Source organism: Rana temporaria, chromosome 8 (assembly GCF_905171775.1).
Source record: "Rana temporaria chromosome 8, aRanTem1.1, whole genome shotgun sequence".
NCBI lineage: Eukaryota > Metazoa > Chordata > Amphibia > Anura > Ranidae > Rana > Rana temporaria.
This window is the reverse complement of record NC_053496.1, coordinates 16,237,855-16,265,644: the sequence shown is the minus strand read 5'-3', so window position 1 is coordinate 16,265,644 and position 27,790 is coordinate 16,237,855. Positions and strand designations below refer to the sequence as shown.

General features: G+C 45.5%; 1 protein-coding gene and 1 non-coding gene across 3 annotated transcripts; both read right to left on the bottom strand.

Annotated features, from left to right (window-relative positions):
• Positions 1 to 46: 46 nt before the first annotated feature.
• BUB3 (BUB3 mitotic checkpoint protein) lies at positions 47 to 26,235 on the bottom strand. Of its 2 annotated transcripts, none has more exons than XM_040361341.1 (7): positions 26,123 to 26,235; positions 10,947 to 11,141; positions 10,758 to 10,827; positions 7,144 to 7,295; positions 4,052 to 4,210; positions 3,417 to 3,594; positions 47 to 762 (listed from the first exon to the last, which is right to left on the bottom strand). In XM_040361341.1, the coding sequence occupies exons 1-7, from the start codon at positions 26,123 to 26,125 to the stop codon at positions 542 to 544; spliced, it is 978 nt and encodes a 325-aa protein (XP_040217275.1). In that variant the 5' UTR covers positions 26,126 to 26,235; the 3' UTR covers positions 47 to 541. The 2 variants fall into 2 exon arrangements, with proteins under 2 accessions (XP_040217275.1, XP_040217274.1); XM_040361340.1 differs by lacking the exon at positions 26,123 to 26,235 and adding an exon at positions 26,020 to 26,106.
• Positions 9,877 to 10,010, bottom strand: LOC120912621. Its single transcript, XR_005743151.1, has one exon. It is a non-coding gene; the product is annotated as a small nucleolar RNA SNORA70 (small nucleolar RNA).
• Positions 26,236 to 27,790: the final 1,555 nt, after the last annotated feature.

Genomic DNA, 27,790 nt, shown 5'->3' with positions numbered 1-27,790 from the left:
GATCGCAGTGCAGAAGATCACGCTATATACACGCACACTCACATTATAAATTCAGCACAAAGGTTTCCGACTTGTGTATTTATTATTTGGGTGAAAATGCTTATTTACATAAAAAAAACATATACAATCCCAACAGGGAAAAGTAACTTCATGTACAAATATAAAAAAATATAGGAACAAAGAAAGGGACAAGACACAAGGCAGTATAAAGGACTAACCAGCAGCCGCCTCCTCCTCCTCAATACATTTGAAGCAAAGTCAACAGTAAGAAGTCCTCTCCGATAATGAAGGGCAAGAAATGCAGGAGAAGGTCGACACGCTTCTGTATAAAACAACTGAGAATAATTTTATCTGTCAGACGTCTATCAACTGACGGATATTGAAAGCTTGGGAGGATGTGATAAAATCTCCCCCAGCCCTACAGTCAGCCATACTTATCTTCTCTTACCATCAATAACGCTATTCATGAGGCAAAGGAAAATTAATAAAAAAAAAAAATCTTGGTTGGGGAGGGGGGGAGGGGAAGGCAGGTGACGCTGCCTCACTTGGGCTTTGTCTCAGCGTCTGTCACTTGCCGTATGAAGATAGCATCTTCAGGGTGTTCAATGTCATCCATTTCGTACATGTAGGAGGCGGCAATTGCCAGAGTGCTGCCGTCGTTGCTGAAGGCCAGGGAAGCGATGCTGGTCGGGTAGCGGTGGAATTGGCACAGGCGCTTTTTGTTGAAAGGATCCCAAATATTGACAAAGCCGTCGGAGCCACCTGCAGGGTGAAGAGAAAAGAAAAAAAAAAAACGCAAATCACTAAACTTGTAGCAAAGGCTTTTAAAAAACTGGACGTACCGGAGTGAAAAAGATATCAAAGAGCTATGGATTCTTCACTCGCACATTCTGCCAGCATTATATTTATAACTATATAGCCAGATTCACGTACGGCGACTTAAAGTTATGCAGGCGTAGCGTATGTCATTTACGTTACACCGCCGCAAGTTAGAGAGGCAAGTGCTGTATTCACAAAGCACTTGCGTCCTAAGTTACAACGGCGTAGCGTAAATGTCCCGGCGTAAGCGCACCCAATTCAAAATTGTGAAGAGGTGGGCGTGTTTTATGTAAATAAAGCATGACCCCACGTAAAAGACGTTTTGAACGAACGGCGCATGCGCCGTCCGTGGACGTATCCCAGTGCGCATGCTCCAAATTACGCCGCAAAGACTCATTGGTTTCGACGTGAACGTAAATTACGCCCAGCCCCATTCACGGACGACTTACGCAAACGACGTAAAAATTTTAAAATTCGACGCGGTTCCGACGTCCATACTTAACATTGGCTGCGCCATCTTTTTGGTGGATTATCTTTACGCCTGAGAACACCTTACGTAAACGGCGTATCTTTACTGCGACGGGCAAGCGTACGTTCGTGAATAGGCGTATCTTGCTGATTTACGTATTCTAGGCGTAAATCAGCGTACACGCCCCTAGCGGCCAGCGTAAATAGAAAGCTAAGATACGACGGCGCCGGAATACGCTTAAATATACGACGGCGCAGATTCGGAGTTACGACTCTACCTGAATCTGGCTAATAATCTCCAATCCACAATCTCTGACAAGAAGTCCCATATGGGACAAACGAGACCATCAGCTTCTACTTAAAGTGATAAGTCTTTTTTTTTTTTTTTTTTAAGTAAAAAAAAATTACAAACATGTTATACTTACCTGCTCGGTGCAGTGGATTTGCACAGAGAAGCCCAGATCCTCCTCTTCTCAAGATCCCTCTACTGGCCCTTCCCTCCTGTTAAGTGCCCCCACATGAAGCAGCTTGCTATGGGGGCACCAGAGCCGAGCCACAGCTCCCTGTGTCCATGGTCCCACCCCCTTTCTCTCAATATTGGCTGGCTGACTGCAGCAGGAGTCAATGGCACCATGCTGTTGTCTCACCCAATGAAGAGGGAGGTCAGGGGCAACTGAGACGCGCCTGCAACATCGCAGGTACATGTAAGGGGGGCTGCCACACACAGAAGGCTTTTTACCTTAAAGGGGTTGTAAAGGTAAAATAAAAAAATCCCTAAATAGCTTCCTTTACCTTAGTACAGTCCTCCTTCACTTACCTCATCCTTCCATTTTGTTTTTAAATGTCCTTATTTCTTCTGAGAAATCCTCACTTCCTGTTCTTCTGTCTGTAACTCCACACAGTAATGCAAGGCTTTCTCCCTGGTGTGGAGAAAGCCTCTTGAGGGGGCGAGCAGGCAAGTCGGGACACTCTCTACTTTGCAGATAGAGAAAGGAGCTGTGTGTTAGTGGGCGTCCTGACATTCCTGCTCGCCCCCTCCTCCCTCAAGAGGCTAGCAGGAATGTCAGGACGCCCACTAACACTCAGCTCCTTTCTCTATCTGCAAAGTAGAGAGTGTCCCGACTTGCCTGCTCGCCCCCTCAAGAGGCTTTCTCCACACCAGGGAGAAAGCCTCGCATTACTGTGTGGAGTTACAGACAGAAGAACAGGAAGTGAGGATTTCTCAGAAGAAATACGGACATTTAAAAACAAAATGGAAGGATGAGGTAAGTGAAGGAGGACTGCACTAAGGTAAAGGAAGCTATTTAGGGATTTTTTTTTTACCTTTACAACCCCTTTAAAGCAGAGTTCCACCCAAAAATAAAACTTCCGCTTTTAGGAACCTTTTCCCACTCCGGTGTCACATTTGACACCTTTTAGGGTGGGGCAGATACCTGTGAAACCAAGGTATTTTGCTCCCACTTCTGGGCATAGACACCCAAGCCACCTCACGGGTATCTATGCCACAACCCACCCTCACTGTCTTCTTAGAGACACACAGGTCCCAGAAGACAGCAGGGACCTGTGGGATCGCACATGCACAGCAGGGAACCAGGAAGTGAAGTCGCAAGGCTTCAATTCCCTTACTGAAGATGGCGGCGCCTCCACCCGAGAGAGGCTTTGGGTGCCGCCATCGGTGGCGCCCTGGACAGATAAGTGTCCTTATTTGAAAAGTTAGCAGCTGCAGGATTTGTAGCTGCCGACTCTTTAAAAACAAAATAAATAAAATTCAAGAGCGCTTCCCAAAGTGGGTTATGTATTATGGGGAGGAGCCACCGTGGGACCCCAGAAGAGGACGATCGGGGCCACTCTGAAAAACGAACTGAACAGTGGAGGCAAGTATGACATGTTTGTTTGTTCTTTTTTTAAATACCTGAACCTTTACAACTACTTTAACTAGAAATTGAACTCAGAAAGCATTAGAATGACAGGGACCAACGCAAAAGTAGGAATACACCATAAAAAAATCGTTTACATTCGTAAAATGATTCACTGAAGCACAGATATACAAACATACTTCCAGTGAACACGGAATACACAACTGTATTCCGCTTGAAGCACATGGTTTATGCCAGAGGCGATCTACTAACCTGTGGCAAAGGTGTTGTGTAAATTATGGAAGGACACGGCATTGACGGGATAGATCTGCTCAATGTTGTTCTCTTTCAGCCGGTGACATTTGAAGGCGTATTTCTTCTTCTGAACTTCCAAGCTCGGGTCCAAATATTCGACGGCGACTCTTCCTTCAATGGAGCTCAGCACATAGCCCTAGTGTGAGACAAGGTGGCAATTAGACCCATCAGCGGTAATTTCACTCAGGAAGTGATCCCCGCTAAACTGTCTTCAAGGATTTGCTTAATAATAAAGCCACAGTTGTATTCACTTTCATGTTTGAGCCATTTAATTAACAAGTTGTAATGAAAAGAAGAATCTCACTGCACAAAAGCCAAATCAGTGAGGTGACCACATCGATCTGTTTTCCCTGCCTGGGGCAATGATAAAGAACAAAAAGTCTTACATGCAGGGAGGGGGGTGGGGGGGAACCCTGTGCTGGATGTTTAGAGAAAAGTTCTATTGTGAAACAAAGACAGCCTTGGTTTGGTAAAAGCAACCCGTTATCAGCGAGCCGCTTAAGCTGGCGGGTCACAAAATCCTTTTCACTTGCCTGCATCTTGACCATGATACAAGTGCTGTACCTGAATGGTTAGAGAAGGGTCTGAATTACCTGTTTATTTGGGAAAGCTCTGATACAGCGCGTTTGGTACTTAAGACTTGATTCACGCCTCTGTTGTACGTAGCCCATGTTCCTCAGATCCCACACCAGCACCCTTCGACCAGCTGTGCCCACAATCAGCCTGTCCCCAGACACAGACAATGTATACACCTAGGCGAGGGGAGAAAAAGAAAAAAAAAAAAGTTACATTTTTATCTCTGTCTTATTTATATATAGATCTCTCTATTAGAGAAAAAAAATAAAATTTTTATATATATATATATATCTACATACATACACACTTCACTATTAGAGATATATATCTATATACACCTCTCTATTATATATACATACACACACACACACATCTCTCTATTAGATAGACATACACACACACCTCTCTGTACACAAACTGTGATACAAGCAATTGAAATAACTCCACTTTTGTTGAGGAAAAAATAAACAAATAAAATATTCCCTTCTTGTCATCTCTGTACACTGAAAGGACTGTAACAAACTTTGTTGCAGAGTCCTACCCTTTTTTTTATTATGGAGAAATAGCCGTTTGCCTGTGTCCATGGGCTTTGTTAATATGCATGGGAGAGGTTTTGTAATTATTAATCAGCTGCTGCACCTGCAGGGCTCTAATGAGGAAAATTGCAGGTTCTGCATCCTTTTAGGTGCGATTTCCTAATGGGAGTATGTAACCAAAAATGTAATTTTTTGTTGAAGGGGGATTCACAAAATTGAATTTGTATATTAATTTCCGCTGTTTACTACCACTTAAGCCCTGGACCATTTTGTTGCTAAAAAGGACCAGGCCCCTTTTTGTGATTCGGCACTGCGTCGCTTACACTGACAATTGCGCGGTCGTGCAACGAGGCTCCCAAACAAAATTGGCGTTCTTTTTCCCCCCACAAATAGAGCTTTCTTTTGGTGGTATTTGATCACCTCTGCGGTTTAAATTTTTTACGCTATAAACAAAAATTGAGCGACAATTTTGAAAAAAAAAAATATTGAAATATTTTTTACTTTTTGCTATATACATTTTATATATTATTAAAATATATACAATTGTGTGTGATTTTATATATATATATATATATATATATATATATATATATATATATATATATATATATATATATATATATATATATATATATATATATATATTCACACACACACACACACACCTCTATCTATCTTTTCTATATTTTATTAATCGCTCTCTAATATATATTTTATTAATCGCTCTCTAATATATATTTTATTAATCTCTCTATATATAAAAAATAATAATATATTAATAATATAAATAAAAAAAACACACACACACACACACTCTGCCTTTTTTACCATGTTAAGTCAGCCATAGGTGGATCGAAATTCAGCTGGTTTGGCAGGAAATTACCGAATTTGGATCCATCTACGAGCAGGCTGGTTGTAGAGAATCCGATCTCCTAATCGACTTCTGTACAACCAGCCTGTTGGAAAATAAAACACTGCAGGAAACGACAATATTATGTTTGTTGTAGAATTAAATACACTTTTTTTGCACTTTAAAAAAAAAAAAAAAAGGGGGGGGGGGGGGGTTGTATGTGTTAGTTAAAAAAAATAAAAAAAACACACACACACACACACACACACCACAGAAGACAGCAGGGACCAGTGGAATTGCGCAGCGCGACTCGCGCATGCTCAGTAGGGAACCAGGAAGTGAAGCCTCAAGGCTTCACTTCCTGATTCCCATACCGAAGATGATGGCGGGGGCAGCACCCGAGAGCCGAGGGACAGATCAGCCTCGGGTGAGGACATCGCGGGCAACCCTGGACAGGTAAGTGTCCTTATTTTAAAAGTCAGCAGCTGCAGTATAAAAAATTGGCGGAACTCCGCTTTAAAGTGAAGACAGGTTTACTTTTATTTTCCTAAACTGCCCAGCATATCGGACGAGGCTGGCGCTGCTGAGCAAATGAAGGAACGCAGAATACTTGTACCGAGTCTCGTATACAAACTGCGGAAAGAAAAGATAAAGGTTCCGCTGGCCCAACACCACAGAGAATTGCTGTAAAATTATAAATGAGGGCAGCTGCGGCAGCCACTTTACACTAATGCTACAGGTACGACTTTGGCTACCATTACCAAGACATACTGCAGCTAAAGCACGCATGGAGAGAGAAAAAAAAAAAAAAAAAAGCAGGCCTAATGAAACAATCTTGCTGAGAATCCTAAATCTTCTTTACAAACTGGTGTCACACCTGGATTGGAAGTAGTCTTTCTGGCCAGCGGGCTCATCAATCACCCCAAAACGGCATGTCAAGCAACCGAGTGGGTGGACACATTTATCAGTATAGAGAAAAAGAAAAAAAAAAATTCCCTATGAAAAACTCTGACATGCCAAGCTGTCCGCGCCAATAGGTAGGCGGCTTCCCAGTGGCTGTCTATTATGTGCTGTCCTGTCAGCTATTCATCACAGGCTTTTTACTGGCCACATACACCCATAAATCAAACCCGAGAAACAATGCAATTATTCTGCTCCGCACAAAGGTCTCGCCAGAAGTAGATTCAGTCGTGATGGGGTAAAAATGACGGCCATTTAGATGGAGTGCCAGGCCGGTAATGATGCCTCCAAACTGGCCGGTATATTTAAGGGGAAGCACAGGCACAGAAGTGCTGTGTTGATTTACTGGAAGGAAAAGCTTTCCTGCTTCATCTTGACACGGGAACTTAGTGGAAAATATGAAGGAGAAAAAAGGATGTAATAACTTAAATGCCGAGCACTATAATCTTAGGTGAGGTCCGCACAAGAAACAATTGCTTTTAGCCGTGTTCTGAACTGCACTTCATAAAAACTTGGAGGGGGGACGCCGCCGCTGTGCAGAACAACTTCACAGACAAGGTTGGCGAAGGGCAGTGATGGCGAACCTTGGCAACTCCAGATGTTTTGGAACTACATTTCCCATGATGCTCATGCACGCTGCAGTGTAGTGGAGCATCATGGGAAAGATAGTTCCAAAACATCTGGGGTGCCAAGGTTCACCATCACTAGCGTAGGGCGACGCAATGCTGCCAACTTCTTATGGTTACATACAATTGGTACACACCTTATCAGGCTGAGAGAAGGTTCCGGCATTACATGGAGTCCGCGGGTCCCATAATTTTACCGTCTGGTCCCAACTCCCGGTAACCATAACGTTTACCTCGGGGCAGAACTCAACACAACGAATGGGGGCGTCATGGTTCCCAACCACATTCTCTGAGAAAACAAAAAGTCATAACAAAAAGACAAATCAATAAAGAGCCCAGAGGGACGCAGACGATTCGCACTGCTGCAGTTGTTGTAACAAATGAGAAACTGAACAATATTAAGACACTTATAATGCTTTTCGTTGGGTCCATTTATGTCCATAAAGCCTCGTACACACGATAGGTTAACCAGAGGACAACGGTCTGAAGGACAGTTGTCTTAGGTTAACCGATAAAGCTGACTGATGGTCCGTCACACCTACACACCATAGGTTAAATAACCGATCGTGTCAGAACGCGGTGACGTAAAACACAACGACGTGCTGAAAAAAACGAAGTTCAATGCTTCCAAGTAGGGTTGTCCCGATACCACTTTTTTAGGACCGAGTACAAGTACCGATACTTTTTTTCAAGTAGTCGCCGATACTTTTTTAAAATGTGTCCCCAAATGCAGCCATGTCCCCCACATATGCAGCCATGTCCCTCTAGCCATGTCCCTCACATATGCAGCCATGTCCCTCTAGCCATGTCCCTCACATATGCAGCCATGTCCCTCTAGCCATGTCCCTCACATATGCAGCCATGTCCCTCACATATGCAGCCATGTCCCTCCAGTCATGTCCCTCACATATGCAGCCATGTCCCTCCAGCCATTTCCCCCATACCTTTGCCGCCGAAAGCCACCGCATGGAGAAAAATCACAGCATTCATTTGAATAGCTGTTTTGCCCGTGCGTATAGACACTCCCCCTTGCTCGGGATTGGACAGATCACGATCACTCATCCAATCCCAAGCAAGGGGGAGTGTCTATACGTGCGGGAACACTACAGCTATTCAAATGAAAGCTGTGATGTTCCCGCACGCCGTTTAACCCATGCGGCGGCTTTCGATGCGGCGGCGCGATGCAGCGGCGGGAAAAGTATTCTATTTAGGTATCGGGGGTATTTGCGCGAGTACAAGTACTCCTGCAAATACTCGGTATCGGTCCCGATACTGGTATCGGGACAACCCTACTTCCAAGCATGCGTCGACTTGATTCTGAGCATGCGTGGATTTTTAACCGATGGTTGTGCCTACCAACGATCGGTTTTGACCTATCGGTTAGGAATCCATAGGTTAATTTTAAAGCAAGTTGGCTTTTTTTAACCTATGATTAAATAACCTATGGGGCCCACACACAATCAGTTTTGACCGATGAAAACGGTCCTTCAGACCGTTGTCCTCTGGTTAACCTATCGTGTTTACGAGGCCTAAGACACATCTACTTATTTTCAACTTACTAGATTGTTTTTTTTTTCTGGGCTTCAAATAATAAAGTCTATACAAAAGGCACCAGAGACAACAAATATATTGTGGAAAATCATGCTGCACGTGGAGGAACGGTGTTCTGAATAAAAAAACCCACATGGCGGTGCATCCGTAAAAGGCGCACAGGCGCCGCCCCCTCTCTCCTGCCACCTTTCTATCACCATAGATAGAGATTCATGCTCGCCGCTGCCATCCCCTATTCAGGTGCCCAACCCCTTTTTGAGCGCTGGGCACCTGAATTACAGTGGAGTATTTTTTGTAACCACCCGATTAGAGCCATAGGCTCCGACAGGTCCAAAAAGGTGAACAGTGGGCGCCATTCTAGGTGCGCACAGTTCACTCAGCTTTGTGTCAGGAAAGCAAATGAATATTCGCTTTCCTAACACTGAACTGCCTCTCAGCCAATCAGGTGCTCGGGGGTCTGTTACCCATCACCTGATTGACTGAAATGACAGGCACTGTGATTGGACACCCATCAGGCGTCCAATCATAACAGAGGACAGGAAGAGAGGACGGGAGAAGACATCGAGGAGCATGGAGGACTCCACTGTGACCCGCTGCCCCACCGAGACAGGTGGGGGGGCACGGCGGCTCCGTTTCATGGGGGCACGGCAGCTCCGTTTCATTTATTTTATTTTTTTTTCCAGTTTGCTTGCGCCCCCCCAAAATTTTTAAAGCACCAGCTTCCACGTGGTAAGATATGTAACAAACACTCGAAGCACAGCAAAAACACATGCATAAAACAAAACTTTCTATAGCCAAGAGCCAAATATGTAGACAAATTATCCTGACTAAAGTAGCATTAATTAGGGATCAACTGATTATTGGTGCGGCCGATATTCACTTTAGAAGTATCGGTCAAAAAAAAAAAAAAAAAAAAAAAAAACAACTGACCGATATCTTCAAGGGGGTTTTACCGGGGTGATGCCTGCAGCCGCAGCCATCACCCCAGTACCGTTCTTTAGAGTGGACGGTCAGCTTTACTGTAACAGCCGATGCGGCGCAGTAGTCACTTACAAGCAGCCGGAAGGGATGTTCTGATGTGCCATTCTGAAGCTTCCCTCCAACCACTTTGCATATTATTTTATATATATACTGCGATTTTAAGTCAAATTTATGCTGCAGAAATCTCCCTCCACCGAGTCTGGCTGCAGCCATTTTAACTGTGGGCAGCTGAAGCTGCTGCCTGTTCAATTCCTGGATTTACACAGACGCACACCTCAGCTCTCATTGCCCCCTTTTTTTTCCTTTAAATAGGTTAGAACCTGAGGAAGTTGGCAAAGCGATGTCTCCAAGGCCCCTTAAAGCACTATGCATAGGCAGCAAAGTGCATACACAGCCAAGGATCATACTGTATGCAGCCATTGCACACCAGCTTCTGATTACAGCAAAAGTCGGTCGGCTTAATTAGCTGCAAGCCATTGCCCGCCCCCCCCCCCCCCCCCCCCCCAGAACCCTCTACGTAGTTTAAAGGGGAGGTTCACCCTAAAAACGACTTTCTAGTATTACATTGGCCCCCCACATTACAATACAATTATGCCTATTATGTTATTTTTTATGCTGTACATACCTTGGTACAGCCAATTCAACCGTGGCTTCCGGGTTGCGAGTCCCGCGGGAGTGGGCGTTCCTAACTTGCTGACAAAAAACGAGCTCCCTTCGTCGCGTAAGCTGCGTCACGATTGGCGAAAGGAGCCGAACGGCGAGTGGGCGCTATACTGCGCCTGCTCACCGCCGTTCGGCTCCTTTCGGCAATCGTGACGCAGCTTACGCGACGGTGGGGGGAGCTCGTTTTTGGTCAATCACCAGCATGTTAGGAACGCCCACTCCCGCGGGACTCGCAACCGGGAAGCCACGGGTGAATTAGCTGTACCAAGGTATGTACAGCATAAAAAAAAACATAATAGGCATAATTGTATTGTAATGTGGGGGGCCAGTGTAATAATAGAGTCGTTTTTAGGGTGAACCGCCCCTTTAAGGTTAAACCTCTTTTCTTCTCATGTTAATGACCAGTATGATTGGACCAGTCTTCTCAGATTCCCTCGGTGGAGTGAACGGTCCACAGGTTATAAGGGGAAAGCCATTCGCAGGGCAAAGTACAATGCTAATAATACCATAGAGTTGGGTATTATGTGGGGGATACCACCATCCATGGTACACTTACCTCCATCAGTATTCAAGTCATGCATCTTTAGCTGATGATCCAGACCTCCACTCCAAGCATGAGTAGGATCCTGCAATACACAAAAGGGATATTCAATGGTTTCTTCACTGGTGAGACTTTGAATGAGTTGGTGTTGAAGGAAACCGAATCAAGCTGAACTATATGAACAAGATCTGATGAAATACTTACATAGAAAGCACAGTCTAGGACAGGACCGGCATGCTGGTATTTCAGCCTCATAGTGTTGGCAGGAACATCATAGAGGCGGACGGAGGAATCCCAAGAAGAGACCAATAAGAATTGGGAGGTGTTTGGGCTGAACTTAACAGCGGATATCCCATCTTCAGGGGCTTGGCTGAGCTTAAACTCATTGGAACCAGTCATCTGCAAAAAAATATAAAAAAGGGGGGGGGGGGGGAATTGTAAGAATAATAGGCTCAAAATGAACAATATGGATTGCAAACTAAAGAAAATGTATACTACAACTCAGGGATCCTCCGACTACGGCTCTCCAGCTGTTGCGGAACTACACATCCCATGAGGCATTGTAAAACTCTGACATTCACAGACATGATGGGAATTGTAGTTCCTGAACTGGAGGGCCATAGTTTGAAGACCCCTGCTATAACTATTATATATATATATATATATTTATTTATTTTTTTTATACACATACAAACTGTTCCTTGAAATATTTAAAGCTCTTACTTATTCCCTGAAAATATGGTACTTCAGAATCCACCAAAATTCTTAAACCGTTATCTTTAACCCCCGGACCATATTGCTGGTCAAAGACCAGAGCACCTTTTTGCGAATTCGGCACTGCGTCGGTTTAACTGACAATTGCGCGGTCGTGCGACGCGGCTCCCAAACAAAACTGACGTCCTTTTTTTCCCACAAATAGAGCTTTCTTTTGGTGGTATTTGATCACCTCTGCGCTTTTTAGTTTTTGCGCTATAAACAAAAATAGAGCGACAATTTTGAAAAAAAAAATGGAATATTTTTTACTTTTTGCTACAATAAATATCCCCAAAAATATAAAAAATGTTTTTTTCCTCAGTTTAGGCCGATATGTATTCTTCTACCTATTTTTTTTTACGAAAAATATCGCAATAAGCGTTTATTAATTGGTTAACGCAAAAGTTATAGTGTTTACAAATAGGGGGTAGTTTTCTGGCATTTTTATTAATAATATTTATTTTTACTAGTAATGGAGGCGATCAGTGATTTTATTTTCGGTACTGCGACATTATGGCGGACACTTCGGACACTTGACACATTTTTGGGACCATTGGCATTTTTATAGCGATCAGTGCTATAAAAATGCATTGGATTACTATAAAAATGCCACTGGCAGTGAAGGGGTTAAGTATGTTCCCTGGGTGTGTTCTAACTTTAGGGGGGTGGCCTCACTAGGGGAAATGACTGATCGCTGTTTATACATTGTATGAACAGAAGATCAGCATTTCTCCCCGACAGGACCGGGAGCTGTGTGTTTACACACACAGCTCCCGGTCCTCGCTCTGTAACGAGCGATCGCGGGTGCCCGGCGGTGATCGCACGCGCGTCGGGATCAGGGAGGGAGCGCCCCCTAGTGGCCGCTTCACGAGGTGATGTTATACTACCGGCTCTCACGCAGGGGAGCCGACCTGCCGCCGTAGAACTGCTGCAGCTGGTCGGCAAGTAGTTAAAGCGATATTAAATTCAAAGCCATAAATGTTATATATTGCAGGTTACCAATCATTAGCAGTGGCAGCTGCATTAGTATCCGTTTTTTTAGGGTTTTTTCCCTCTGGTTTCACCTGGTGACCTAGCCAGTAACACACCCCCTAAAATTATAGTCCCCATTCTGGATGAAGGAGCACAGGGGGTACCTTATGCCAGCAATATTGCCAGTTTGGAGGGGGTAATAGAAGAACTAGCAGATTTACTGACACATTGCAGAAAGAGTAGGCGGTGTAAATTCTTCATAAGTGGTGTAGACACGGGCCCGTCACCCAGGCAGCTCAGCACAGCGTCAAACCTGCGGACAGTTTTATTAACCACTTGCCGACCGGGACTATTCTGGCACTTCTCTCCATGTAAAAATCACAATTTTTTTGCAAAAAAATTAATCAGAACCCCCAAACACACACACATATATATATATATATATATATATATATATATATATATATATATATATATATATATATATATATATATATATATATATATATATATATATATATATATATATATATATATATATATATATATATATATATATATTAGGGGTGTTGAAAATAATCGTAGCATCGATGCATCGAGATTCGACCACCCACGATGCTGCATCGATGCTACGACTTGCATTAATCGATGTTTGATGACGTCACCTGCGCGCCGCTTTAAAGGCCTTTCGAGTCTCAAAGCAGAAGCCGAGGGAAGCCGTGGGCGTCAGCTGCGGGCGTTAGCCGCGCCTCTATTCCCGCCCCCGCCAATGCAGCTAAGGGAGCTGTGGGCTTAAGCCGCGCCTCTTTTCCCGCCCCCGCCAATGCAGCTAAGGGAGCCGTGGGCTTAAGCTGCGCCTCTTTTCCCGCCCCCCTGCTGATGCAGCCGAAGACGCCGCGCCTCCTTTCCCGCCCCCCGCTGACGGCATGCGAGAGACACGTGGAGCGAGTGTCCCCGGTCCCGGTTCCGGTCCCGACCCCCGGAGCCTTCCTCCTTGGCTCACCTCACGCTGTGCACACTGCACAGGCTGCTGTGGGAGACCCGACACGGCCGAGTACTTCAGGCAGCAGAACAGTGACAGGAGTCGGAGACCATCATCATCAGGTACTTGGGGGGATGCACACTGGCGGCAATTTATGGGCACACTGATTGGCAGCAATTGATGGCACACTGATTGGCAGCAATTGGTGGCACACTGATTCGCAGCAATTGATGGCACACTGATTCGCAGCAATTGATGGCACACTGATTGGCAGCAATTGGTGGCACACTGATTGGCGACAATTGATGGCACACTGATTGGCAGCAATTGATGGGACACTGATTGGCAGCAATTGGTGGCACACTGATTGGCAGCAATTGGTGGCACACTGATTGGCAGCAATTGGTGGCACACTGATTGGCAGCAATTGATGGCACACTGATTGGCAGCAATTGGTGGCACACTGATTGGCAGCAATTGGTGGCACACTGATTGGCAGCAATTGATGGCACACTGATTGGCAGCAATTGGTGGCACACTGATTGGCGGCAATTGGTGGCACACTGGCGGCAATTGGTGGAACACTGATGGGCAATTTGGGCACACTGGCAGCAATTGGTGGCATACTGGAAGCAATTGATGGCATTGGCACACTGGCAGCAATTGATGGCACACTGGTTTATGTATGTCTTATTGTCTTAGTGATTGATTAACATCACAACTTCATTGATTTGAAATTGATACCCTTTTTTTTCGTATGATTTTTGCTTTTGCTCATCACTGCCACACACATGCAGCCATGCATTGCACGTGTGTGGCAGTAATGAGCAAAAGCAAAAATCATACAAAAAAAAGGTATCAATGAAGTTTTGATGTGAATCAATCACTAAGACAATAAGACATACATAAACCATAATTTATGACATGGCATACATTGTCGTTTGGCAATACATTGTCGTTATGGGGACAATGTCCGCAGTCTCTGATCCTCTCTAGTATCATTGTCCGCAGTCTCTGATCCTCTCTAATATCATGTCTGCAGTCTCTGATCCTTTCTAGTATCATGTCTGCAGTCTCTGATCCTTTCTAGTATCATGTCTGCAGTCTCTGATCCTTTCTAGTATCATGTCTGCCGTCTCTGTCCATCTCTTGTAGTATTTTGGGGTCAGTCTGGAGCTCCTCTTTAAGTTGGCTGCTATGTATACAGTTTTCTACATGCAGAGATTTTTATTTAAGAACAGAAGAAAACCGTGCGCAGTAATCTTGATGCATCGTGATGCATCGCGGAATCGAATCGAATCGTGGACTTGATAATCGTAATCGCATCGAATCGTGAGACCGGTGAAGATGCGCAGCCCTAATATATATATATATATTTTTTAGCAGACACCCTAGGGCAGCCATTCTCAACCAGGGTTCCTCCAGAGGTGGTTCGGGGTTCCTTGAGCTGTGGCTGTTTGATGGTGCCTACATACTGCTGAGCCAATTTTACCGGTTACCATTTTCGAGTTACAGAGTAGGTCTAGTGCTAGAATTTTTGCACACGCTCTAACGCACGCGACGATACCTCACATGTGGGGGTTGAACGGCGTTTACATATGTGGGCGGGACTTGCATGCGTGTTCGCTTCTGAGCGCAAGCTACCGGGGACAGGGGCTTTTTAAAAAAAAAAATCTTCATTTTATTATTTTACTTAATTTTTTTCTTTTTACACTTATTTTAATTTTTTATCACTTTTATTCCCATTACAAGGAATGTAAACATCCCTTGTAATAGGAATCTATTGTGACAGGTCCTCTTTATGGAGAGACGCGAGGTCAACAGACCCCACATCTCTCCTCCAGGCTGGAAATCATAAGAACGTGAACAAAATGTCATGCCGACAGCTGCGATTGCGGCTTTGTTTACTTCCGGGTACCTGGGCGTGACGTCAACGCTTTCCCCGACTTGTTAATTCCCGAACTTAGTTGTGGTAGGCGGTACACTTTGGTGGGGGTGGGTCAGCCACGCCCTGTGACCTTTGACCTCTGGGAACCCACCCTTTGGGGGAAGTCCCTGTTCCAATTCCTAGCTCCGAGTCCTAGCCATATTCTTCAATGGGAAACCCTATCATAGTGAGCCGGCGCCGGGCGGTTTGTTCTCCGGGCCCCCGATGGAACGGGAGAGCCTGGAGACGCACCAATTGGCGGCAGGAGGCGCTGCCTATAAGAACGATCAAGCAGTCGTTATTATTGTGCGCAGAATCCCTGGCATAAGACAGTGATATCTGAATGATGCCTGTAGCCACCCCCATCATTCAGATATCACTGCACAAAGCCGAGGACGTCACACAACGTCCTCGGTGGGAAAGCGGTTAAACTGCAGAAGAGAGAAATCAGGTTTTACGCCTTGCTAGATTGGGCTGAGCTGTGCAGCAGAGCTGTGCAAATCTCAAGACTGGATGGACAGATATACAAATCCTTTTGCAGGTAAGATCGCACTTAGATACGCATTTCAGTTGCGCTTTATGCTGCTTGCCTGGAGTTTAGCATTAAACTTGGGACACATGAATTACAACGTTCAATGCTAATCTGCTCCCTGAGCAAAGACAGAGGGACTTGTGTCTCCAGACAAAGCGGATCAATAGAAAATGAATAAAAATCTACAATTAAGATCCTGCCAACCCAGCGATTGCTTTTGGAAGAATAAAAAAAAAAAATTATCTCTTTAACCACTTCCTGAACGAATGACGGTAAAGGAGACATCTGGGGTCTAATTGACCCCAGATGTCTCCAAAAAGAGGACCAGTCATGCCTTATTCCTATTGCAAAGAGTGTTAAAAAAAAAAAGGGGGGTACAGTGTAAAACAATAAATAAAGCGCCCCCGCCCCGTTGCGAACGCTCACACAGACAGGCCACAGCTGTATATGTAAACAAGGCTTCCACCACATGCGAGTTATTGAGGGATTGGACCCTAAACATGGCGACAAATAGAGACAATGAGCCTCGCCACTGAGGGCAGAGAGAAATAAAAGCCCGTCGTGGGTTCTAATCCTACTCCAGCGGGACAGAGGAGGAGCCACAGCGGGACAGAGGAGGAGCCACAGCGGGACAGAGGAGGAGCCACAGCGGGACAGAGGAGGAGCCACAGCGGGACAGAGATGACAGTTGTTTAAAAATTATGATTTAAATCAAGTCTTTACTAGCGATATAAATCAAATCCACCCTGGGTAAATCTAAAGCAAATCAAAACAAAAAGTTGTATCCGGCTTAAAGTGGAGTTCCACCCAAAAAAATGGAACTTCCTTTTTGTAACCCCCCCCCCCTCCGGTGCCCCATTTGGTACCTTTCAGGGGGAGGAGGGAGCAAATACCTGTGTAATCCAGGCATTTGCTCACACTTCCGGGCATAGATCACCGCGGCAAACTACGCTATGTCCGGCACCTACTCCGTCCCCCCTGTGTGACACACAGGTCCCAGAAGACAGCAGGGATCAGTGGGATCGCGCATGCGCAGTAGGAAAACAAGGAAGTGAAGCCACAAGGCTTCACTTCCCGATTCCCTTATCGAAGATGGCGGCGGCAGCACCCGAGAGCCGAGGGACAAGTTGGCTTCGGGACCAGACATCACAGGCGCCCTGGACAGGTAAGTGTCCATATATTAAAAAGTCAGCAGCTGCAGTATTTGTAGCTGCTGACTTTATCCCGGCAGAACTCTGCATTAAGACCTGCGCTTTCATGACTTTAGAGGAAATTTCTAAATGCATGCATTGGATTTTTAAAAAGGTACCACCAATACTGCGTTTCCCCGCGTTTAGGTAGTCATTTTAGAAGTTTCTGTGCATCCAAGATCCAATCAGACATGCCAAATATGTCTAAATGCACCGTATCCATCGGCATATTAAACACCCACCTTAATTTTAAGAGGGAAGTTTCAGGAAAAAAAAAAAAGAAAAATGTACATTTTAAATAAAGAACTTAGAACTAAAATAAGGGTCAGTGCCCACCAAAGCAGCCTGATCAATGCCCATCTGCAGCCTCACCATTGCCCATCAAAGCAGCCTGAGCAACGCTCACCTGTAGCTTCAGCCTGATCAATGTCCATCTCAGGGAGAGGGGTGGGATGAGCGTTGTCAGATTACATACAGCGGGAATCCCCCCGTTTCCTCAGCAGCCTCTTTAATACAAAGTCCCGCCTCCTGGACCGGCTTCTATGACAGAACATCGGTGACCTGCCGATATGGTTCCTCCTATCGATATGGTTCCCCCCTAGACTGCGCAGGCACAATCCGAGCCGATGGAAATCACTGAACCTGATCAGCCGTTCTCAGGTATACCCGCCCCTCAGTTGTTAATGCAACAGGTCCAGGGTGACGTGGACCTCGCTGTAAGTGGCCAGTCGGCCTCACGGCTCTTTTTTTTTCCAACATCCTCCAAGTCCAAGGGGATAGTAAGGAATGAGCCTGAACGCCGCCGAGCATGCGCCGTGTACACCTGAAGAACAGCTGATCAGGTTCGGAGATTTCCTAACCTGTGGAACCAGGGAGGGGGGGGGGGACGACACCATATTGATAGGGGAACTAGCTCGACAAGACACCGGCCCAGGAGACGGGATTTCCCATTATAGAGACTGCTGAGTAAATGGGAGATTCTCGCTGTATGCAATCTGTCCCGCCCCCCTCCCCGTTCTCTCCGAGGCAGCCCAAACTGAAGTATCGGCGTATAACAGAACACAGCAGGGAACACACCATTTGCAACCGATTTGCAGGGTGAAAAAGTGAGTGTTATACGCCAATAAATACAGCAATTGCTTCTAATGCAGGAACATCTTAAAAAAAAAAGGCAAACAAGTTGTTTACCGCTTTCCGCCCGCAGATATACGTCTGCAGCATGGCACGGGCAGGCAGAAGGACGTACCTGTACGTCCCCTTTAAGAAGCGGTGGTTGCAGGCACACACCCGCCGAGATCTCCATGAGCACGCCCGCGGACTCGATCGCCGCGGGCATACCCGCGATCGTCTCACAGAGGGATAGAACGGAGAGATGTTAGTGTAAACACAACATCTCCCCGTTCTGCCTAGTTGACACTGTCACCGATCGTCTGTTCCCTGTCATCGGAAAACACGATCAGTGACGTGTCACAGCAAGCCACGCCCCCCTACAGCAAGAATCACGCCTTGGGTCACACATAACCCCCTACAGCGCCACCTAGAGGTTAACCCCTTCACTGCCAGCGTAATTTTCGCAGTAATCAGTGCATTTTTATTTTATAGCACTGATCGCTGTAAAAAATGACAATGGTCCCAAAAATGTGTCAAGTGTCCGCCATAATGTCGCAGTACCAAAAAAAAAAAAAAAAAAGCAGATCGGCGCATTTACTAGTAAAAAAAAAATATTAATAAAAATGCTATAAAACTATCCCCTATTTTGTAGAGGCTATAACTTTTGCGCAAACCGATCAATAAACGGATATTGCGATTTTTTTTTTACCAAAAATAGGTAGAAGAATACGTATCGGCCTAAAAACAGAGGAAAAAAATGTTTTTACATCTTTTTGGGGGATATTATAGCAAAAAGTAAAAAATATTGAATTTTTTTCAAAATTGTCGCTCTATTTTTGTTTATAGCACAAAAAATAAAAACCGCAGAGCAGAGCAAATACCACCAAAAGAAAGCTCTATTTGTTGGGGGGGGGGGGGAGAGAGACGTCAATTTTGTTTGGGAGCCACGTCGCACGACCGCGCAATTGTCAGTTAAATCGACGCAGTGCAGAATCGCAAAAAGTGCTCTGGTCTGACCAGCAATATGGCTCGGGGGTTAAGTGGTTAAAGCGACGCAGTGCCGAAACGCAAAAAGTGGCCAGGTCATTTAGCAACAAAATGGTCCGGGGGCTGAAGTGGTTAAAAGTTCGCTAATCACTCTTCCAGCATTTAGAAAAGCTAAACGGAGGAGTGTCGGTGTGAATGAGGCCTAAAGACAGACAAATGATCGGCTCCGGGATCGGCGGGTTTCTTTTTTCCTGAAAGATGTAAGCTATCGTAGTGAATCTTCATAATGAGGCCTGTTCTGGTGGCAACTATATTAATAAATGAGCAAGGAATGTCTTCCCTGTAACAAGATCTGTCACTAATTACTAAGTATTTTAACCTCCTAAATTACGAGAAACTAAGATTGGTTTAAACAAGACATATGTCTTTAATAAGCTCAGGCCTCTATGAAGCCACTAATGAAATAAAAAAAGGCCCACTAACGCAGCAGCAGCTCATTTCCTCTCAGATCAATAAAGTAATTATATACTACAGACGTTTAAATAAAAATATGCCAGTGGCTTCAAGCAAATTTAATTTCACAGATTCTCTTCTAGAAAACAGCCTGGATAAACAGGCCCATGTCAATTAACCCCGCCCGGTTCCAGAGATCTGCTGCTAATTGTACAGCAGCCCCCCGGCCTCATTATATCAAAGGGTTGGGGGGGCAGTTACCATAAATACACAGGAGCATCTTGTCAGCAAATTCCACTATTTATAGATTATTGGTGGAACAATGGACCCGTTACTGACAACCACCCCACCACACAAGGAGCGACTTTATTCTTTTCTATGGAGTCAACATGTCAGTAAATCCCCCCCCCCCCTTTTTTTTTATAAAATGTAATTTTTTTTTGGTTCTCTCTTTAATTGACCCCTTCCATACCAGGCCTTCTCTCCTACATGTAAAAATCCTTTGTTTGCTAGAAAATTACTCAGAAACCCCCAAACATTTTTTAGCAGAAACTCTAGGAAATAAAATGGCAATCATTGCAGATTTTGATGTCACAGTTAGGTTATATTTAAGGCCCCTTTCACACTGGGGCGGGAGCCGCGCGGTGGCTGAATAGCGCCGCAAAAAATAGCGGCGCTATACCGCCGGATTTGCCCACTAGCGGTGCGGTATTAACCCCCGCTAGCGGCCGATAAAGGGTTAATACTAGAGTTGTCCAGATACCACTTTTAGGCTCCATTCACACCTAGGCGTTTTTACGCCTGTAGCGCGACGCGCACAAACGCCAGAGGGACGAAAAGTAATGAAAGGCAATGGGGATGGTTCACATCTGAACGCCTGTAGCTCAAAAAAGTTCCGGACCCTTTTTTGTCGCTCCTAGCGCGCGATATGCGCGTATTTGAGCGTTTTTTTTTACATTGAAGTCAATGTAAAACGCCTGATACGCGCGTATTGCACGTAAACACGCGCTTGTACAAGCGTTTTGACGCCTGTGTTGCTGAAATCACAGGAAGAGGAATAAAAAATTCCTAGGAGAGCAACAAGTGATGTCAGGGATGATCATTTTTCTTATTGGCTAATATGGAAAAAGACAAAGTACAAAAACGTCGAACGCCACTGCGCGCATACGCGCGACAAAAACGTCGGTAAAAATCGCCTGTACGCCTAGGTGTGAATGGAGCCTAAGACCGAGTACAAGTACCGATACTTCCCCCCCCCCCCCCCCCCCCAAGTACTCACTGATACCGAATACCGATACTTTTTTTTAATCTCATGTGACAGCGGCACATGTGTCAGTAGTTGTTTGTTTTTGTTTTTTTATCTTTAACAATTTGTTAATTTTTTTTTACAATATTTTTATTTATTTATAATGCTTTCTTTTATTTTTTTTAAGGGGGGGGGTGTGTCAGTTTGTTTTTTCTTTTATTTTCTACAATCATTTTTTTTAAATTGTTTTGTTTTTTTTATTATTTATTTTTTCAGCCCTGTTGGGGGGGCTTTGGTGAGATATCCGGGGGTTTTAACATACCTCCGACATCTCCCCTTTGAGACAGGGAAAGGGACACAGATTCCCCAGTCCCTTTCTCAGCAGCGCTGAAAATGAAAGGAGAGAAGACAGCGGCTTCTCTTCATTCATAAACTGAAACATTGTAATCACAGTTTACGATGTTTCAGTTATGTGAATGGACAGAGTCAGTGATCACCGACCCTGTCCATTCGGAGCAGTAAGGAGCCAGATTTACTTTTAGATCTATACAGCGGTGATCGGTGCTTGTAACTTCCCCACCACTGATCCCCGCCGACAGTACAAGTATCGGGAGCATTTGCCTGAGTACAAGTACTCAGGCAAATGTATCAGTATTGGTACCAATACTGATACTAGTATCGGTATCGGGATAACCCTAGTTAATACCGACCGCAGTGCGCCTCTGCAGAGGCGCATTGCGGGCGGTATTGCCGCGGTTTCCCATTGTTTTAAAAGGGAAGGAGCGGTATACACGCCGCTCCTCTCACCGCTCCAAAGATGCTGCTGGCAGGAGATTTTTTTCTCTCCTGCCAGCGCATCGCCTCAGTGTGAAAGCCCTCCGGCTTTCATATTGAGGTTGCTGGGCAGGAGTTTTTAAGGCAGTATAGCAGCGCTATTTTTAGCGCTGTACCGCCTGAAAAACTCCTCAGTGTGAAAGGGGTCTTAGGGCTGGGCGATTTTGGGCAAAAAAAATAAAAAATCAATTCACGATTCGAATAGTTTTTTTTTTTTTTTTCCCCTGAAGGACACCGCGCCTAAAAAATCCTGCCCGCAGGAAAGGCCGCGACTTTGGCCTAGGCCTTTTCCCAGGATCGCGGCGAGCAGGATTCGGTCGAAATCTAGATCGATTTGCCCTTTAAAAACTCGATTTAAAATCTGAATCCATTTTTTTCCCAGCCCTACACAGAATTTGCGCAGGAATTTTTCAAACGTGTTTTTTCGAGAGAAAAAAAAGTTTCATGAATAACAATAAAAAAAAAAAAACAGTAAAGTTAGCCCAATTTCTTGTATAATGTGAAATATATTATGCCGAGTACCCAACATGTCACGCTTTAAAAAGGCGCACACTCGTGGAATGGTGCCAAACTTTGGTACTTTTAAAAAAAAAAAAAAAAATCACCGTAGGCAACGATTTCATTTTTTTTTTTTTTTTTTACAGGTTACCAGTTTAGAGTAACAGAGGTCTAGAATCGCTGCTCTTGCTCCAACGTATGCGGCGATACCTCACATGTGCGATTTGAATGTCGTTTACATGCATTGGCACGACTTACCTATGTGTTTGCTTGTGTGCGCGAGCCAACGGGGACAGGGTGCTTAAAAGGGAAGCTCCAGGCATTTTTCATGTTTATTAAAAGTCAGCAGCTACAAAAAGTGTAGCTGCTGGCTTTGAATAAACATACACTCACCTGCTCCACGTTCCAGCGAAGCGCCGGCCGGAGAGGAGCTCATTGCTACTGTGGGCACCTGGCCGTGACAGCTTTCGGCTTCACGGCCGGGCACTCACTGCGCATGCGCGAGCGGCGCTGTCTGATTGGAAAGGCGATCGCCTGGGACCTGTCACGTGTAAACATGATTAAGCACTAGCTCAGTGCGAAACGCGTCGGCTATCTACCTGTTCCTTTGTTACACCTGTGAAGTGATGTACTTGCTGTGTTTTATTGAATAAAAGACAACCGTTTGGTCATTGGAGTGCGGCTATCCATCCTCTTTCTTCGTATCTTATGCATGGTCAGTGCATCGCCAGCACCCACGGTATCCTGAGTCAGTCCATCTCTACATAGTGACCCACCTGGAGCGGTGATCCCTTCTCTTTACAAATAGAAAGCGGTTGATTCCAATATTGTGAACATAAGTGGTAAGAAGTGACAAAAGTCCAATTATGAGGAAGTAATCTGACAGATGGAAACTCCAACCCAGGTGCCGACCTCTAGAGCAGGGGGACTCCAAAACTGCGGCCCGAGGGCCGGATGTGGCCCTTTGCTAGCCTTCATCCGGCCCTTGGGGCAGTATTGCTCCCAATGATATGAGGCACTATTCCTCCCAATGACACCAACAATGGGGCACTATTTCTTAGACAAATGGCAATGATGGAGCACTATTCCTCCTCCCTACTGCCCACCAACACTGGGGCCATGTTTATTCTCACTGATGCTCGGCCCTGGGGCATTTTCTACCCCAACTGGTCAGAATCTGGCCCCCCTGCAGTCTGAAAGACCGTAAACTGGCCCTTTGCTTAAAAAGTATGGAGACCCCTGCTCTAGAGGAAAGAGACGAACTTCAGGAGCACCACCACCGATAGAAGAAGAAGGCTTACCAGATAGCGATGACTTGGAAAGGCATATGCCACCCAAGTCACAAAGGCTTATGTGGTCGGACACCTCAGTGGGTACAGTTGGTTCTGAATCCAATCAGCAACTCGACGCCAGCAATCCAAACGTCAATATATAGTAGAAGGTATACAATGTATATTCTTAAAGGGTCACTAAAGGAAAACATTTTTTTTTGCTGAAATGACTGTTTACAGGGTATAGAGACAAGTTAACTGATTCCTTTTAAAAATGATTACAAATGGATAAAAATCAATCATATAATGTGCCTGCAGGTTAGTTTCACTTTTAAACTGGTTTCATGTTCCTGTGAACTAGAGAGACACACAGAACAAAAAAAAACAAAACAAATCCAGGGCAGTGTTTTGTTTTTAAAATGAATCTGATTGGTTCTGTTAAGTTTTAGACACACAGTAATGACAGCTTAGACCATCGTGAAAAGCTCCCAGTACTGTGGTTATAAGGAAACAGACAACCAGAAAGTGTGGAGATCAGAGCAGAATTACAGCTACTTCAAAGCAAAAACGAACAATAAGGACATGAAACCAGGACTGCAGTAAGGTAAAGGAAGCTATTTAGCTAAAAAAAAAAAATTCCTTTAGTGACCCTTTATTGGGGGCAGAGGCTCGGTATCGACTTGCCATGCATGTAATGAAAAGAAACTCACATAGTGTGATACATTATGAGGAGTAGTATTTATTATGGAAAAACTCACATTTACGATGGTCATCATAAGCTTATCGTAAAGCGCAGGTACATGAGCGATGTATATAGATGGGTCCAACGATGCGCTTCAACTTAAGTCATCATCTGGGGTGTCCCAGATCACAACTTTTTAGTTGAAACGCGTCAGTGAGACCCATCTATATACATCGCTCATGTACCTGCGCTTTACGATAAGCTTATGATGACCATCGTAAATGTGAGTTTTTCCATAATAAATACTACTCCTCATAATGTATCACACTATGTGAGTTTCTTTTCGTCCGTCCTCCCTCCCTTTCTTCCTCCCGCCGGTCCTCCCTCCCTCTCGCTTGTCCGTCCTCTCGCCCGCCCTCCCGCTTGTCCGTCCTCTCGCCCACCCTCCCTCCCTCCCGTTCGTCCTCTCGCCCTCCCTCTTGTCCGTCCTCTCGCCCGCCCTCCCGCTTGTCCGTCCTCTCGCCCACCCTCCCTCCCTCCCGTCCTCTCGCCCGCCCTCCCTCTTGTTCGTCCTCTCGCCCTCCCTCTTGTTCGTCCTCTCGCCCGCCCTCCCTCTTGTTCGTCCTCTCGCCCGCCCTCCCTCCCTCTTGTTCGTCCTCTCGCCCGCCCTCCCTCCCTCTTGTTCGTCCTCTCGCCCGCCCTCCCTCCCTCTCGTTCGTCCTCTCGCCCGCCCTCCCTCTCGTTCGTCCTCTCCTGGAAACGGGGCTGGTGCAGCTAGCTTCAGCTTTCAGCCACATGCTGAAACCAGCTGTCAATCAGGCAGCTGAGTGTATCCTGACAATATGGACGGGATCCTCCTGGAGTCTGGCAATGGCTCTGATTCAGTGTCACAGGAGGGCAAACCTGGAACACTCCTGTGACCCAGAAGAGAAGTAGCTTTTGGCCAGACTTCTCTTCAATAATGGCTCTGCAAGCACAGCATGCATTTTTTATTTTTTTTTTGCAAGTTCTAGAAACATGCATCCTGGGAACTCGCAAATGCCAAGGAAGCATTATATTTTTTATATATATATATTTTTTATATATATATATATATATATATATATATATATATATATATATATATATATATATATATATATATATAAATAAATAAAAAGGAGAGAGAGAAGGTGAAGAACGTACACCTGCCCCTCCACTTTTTTTGTTTATAGCGCAAAAAATAAATACCGCAGATTTGATCAAATACCACCAAAAGAAAGCTCTACTTGTGGGAAAAAAATGGACATAAATTGTGTTTGTGTACAGTGTCGCACGACCGCGCAATTGTCGATTAAAGCGACGCAGTGCCATATCACAAAAAAATGGCCTGGTCATTAGGGGGGGGAGGTAATCCTTCCGGGGCTGAAGATGTTAATGTTGCAGTGAACGCCCCCCCCCCCCCACAGGTCACAAGCGCTGTGCGATTTGAACAAAGTGCAGGAGACACGCAGACCGCATTCTAACGTGAACCATAAGCGATGAATGGGCTGAAATCGCACTGTACCCAGGTTGCATGTGAATCGCAGAGGAATACACAGCGCGCTCCCCCATGCAATTCATGGTGTGATCTGACCCTAATAGTGCGCTAACACGTTACCATGGAGGAATAGTCCATTGTTATGAATATAAGGGGTGTGCTGTATGAAGGATCCAGTGATGGACAGGTCTCCTCATCATAGAACACACCATAGAGGAGGGCTCACTGATCACACCTGAATAAAGAGGCAGGCAGGTGACCATAGAGGCCTCAGACTAGAAGGGTCACCTCTCACCTCCTACCATAGATATGTGAACGTACAGTGTGCCTATAGGCAGCCATGGAATCAAGCCAGGTCATTGCGGAGCGCTCGTCCAGGACAATACCCCCGTTCTCCTCCTCCTCCACCCCGCACCTCACTCACCATGCCGCTTATATCTCTCTCCCTTTCCTCCAACTTCAAACCGCCACCATTCGCCGCAGCCGGGAACCTTCCAACAAGCGGCTTCCTGACAGGACAGTTTGAAAAGTTATCTTCTCCCCTATTGGTGGCCGAGCGGCTTCAGCCAGGAAAAGGCGGATCTAACAGGCCGGAAGTGTGGCTGCGCAGCTGGTTGGTTGGCGTTGCGTACAGGGAAGAGCTAGGAGGCGGCCATGTTGTGGATGGCGCTGTGTGTTTGTCACAGGAGGGAAAAGTAATGTTCAGGCTGTGATTGTGGAAATGTTTCTACACACACAATTTCCAGAAACTGATCATCTTCTGTCAGCTTCCTACTTTTCAAACCCACAATAAAAAACTTTACCCACATAAACTTGATAAATAAAATGTTCTGTACTTGAGTCTGTGCTGTAAAATGCCTCCAGCATTGTCCCTTTTTTTCTTGCTGGAGACCGCCATTTTGCTGTAGCCCAGAGGTCTTGAGCAGCAGTAAATCTTTAGCCACCTGTCGACCGTGCTATAGCTGAAGGGGCGGATCCAGAGTCTAGTCTCGAGAGGGGCACTGCCAAATTTTTTTCAGGTGTTTCGTCAGATTTGGCGACCCGTCAGCTATGGTAATGGGATTGAAGTTCCGTCACTGCCATCTTGCTACACCCTGCACTACTCCATAGTAAGGATACTCTGAGAAGGAGTAAAGCGGACATCTTGCTACACCCTGCACTCCTCCATAGTAAGGATACTCTGAGAAGGAGTAAAGCGGACATCTTGCTACACCCTGCACTCCTCCATAGTAAGGATACTCTGAGAAGGAGTAAAGCGGACATCTTGCTACACCCCGCACTCCTCCATAGTAAGGATTCTCTGAGAAGGAGGAAAGCGGACATCTTACTACACCCCGCACTCCTCCATAGTAAGAATACTCTGAGAAGGAGTAAAGCGGACATCTTGCTACACCCTGCACTCCTCCATAGTAAGGATTCTCTGAGAAGGAGGAAAGCGGACATCTTGCTACACCCCGCACTCCTCCATAGTAAGGATTCTCTGAGAAGGAGGAAAGCGGACATCTTGCTACACCCCGCACTCCTCCATAGTAAGGATTCTCTGAGAAGGAGGAAAGTGGACATCTTGCTACACCCCGCACTCCTCCATAGTAAGGATTCTCTGAGAAGGAGTAAAGCGGACATCTTGCTACACCCCGCACTCCTCCATAGTAAGGATTCTCTGAGATGGAGGAAAGCGGACATTTGCTACACCCCGCACTCCTCCATAGTAAGGATACTCTGAGAAGGAGGAAAGCGGACATCTTGCTACACCCCGCACTCCTCCATAGTAAGGATTCTCTGAGAAGGAGGAAAGCGGACATCTTGCTACACCCCGCACTCCTCCATAGTAAGAATACTCTGAGAAGGAGTGAAGCGGACATCTTACTACACCCGCACTCCTCCATAGTAAGGATTCTCTGAGAAGGAGTAAAGCGGACATCTTGCTACACCCCGCACTCCTCCATAGTAAGGTTTCTCTGAGAAGGAGGAAAGCGGACATCTTGCTACACCCCGCACTCCTCCATAGTAAGGATACTCTGAGAAGGAGGAAAGCGGACATCTTGCTACACCCCGCACTCCTCCATAGTAAGGATTCTCTGAGAAGGAGGAA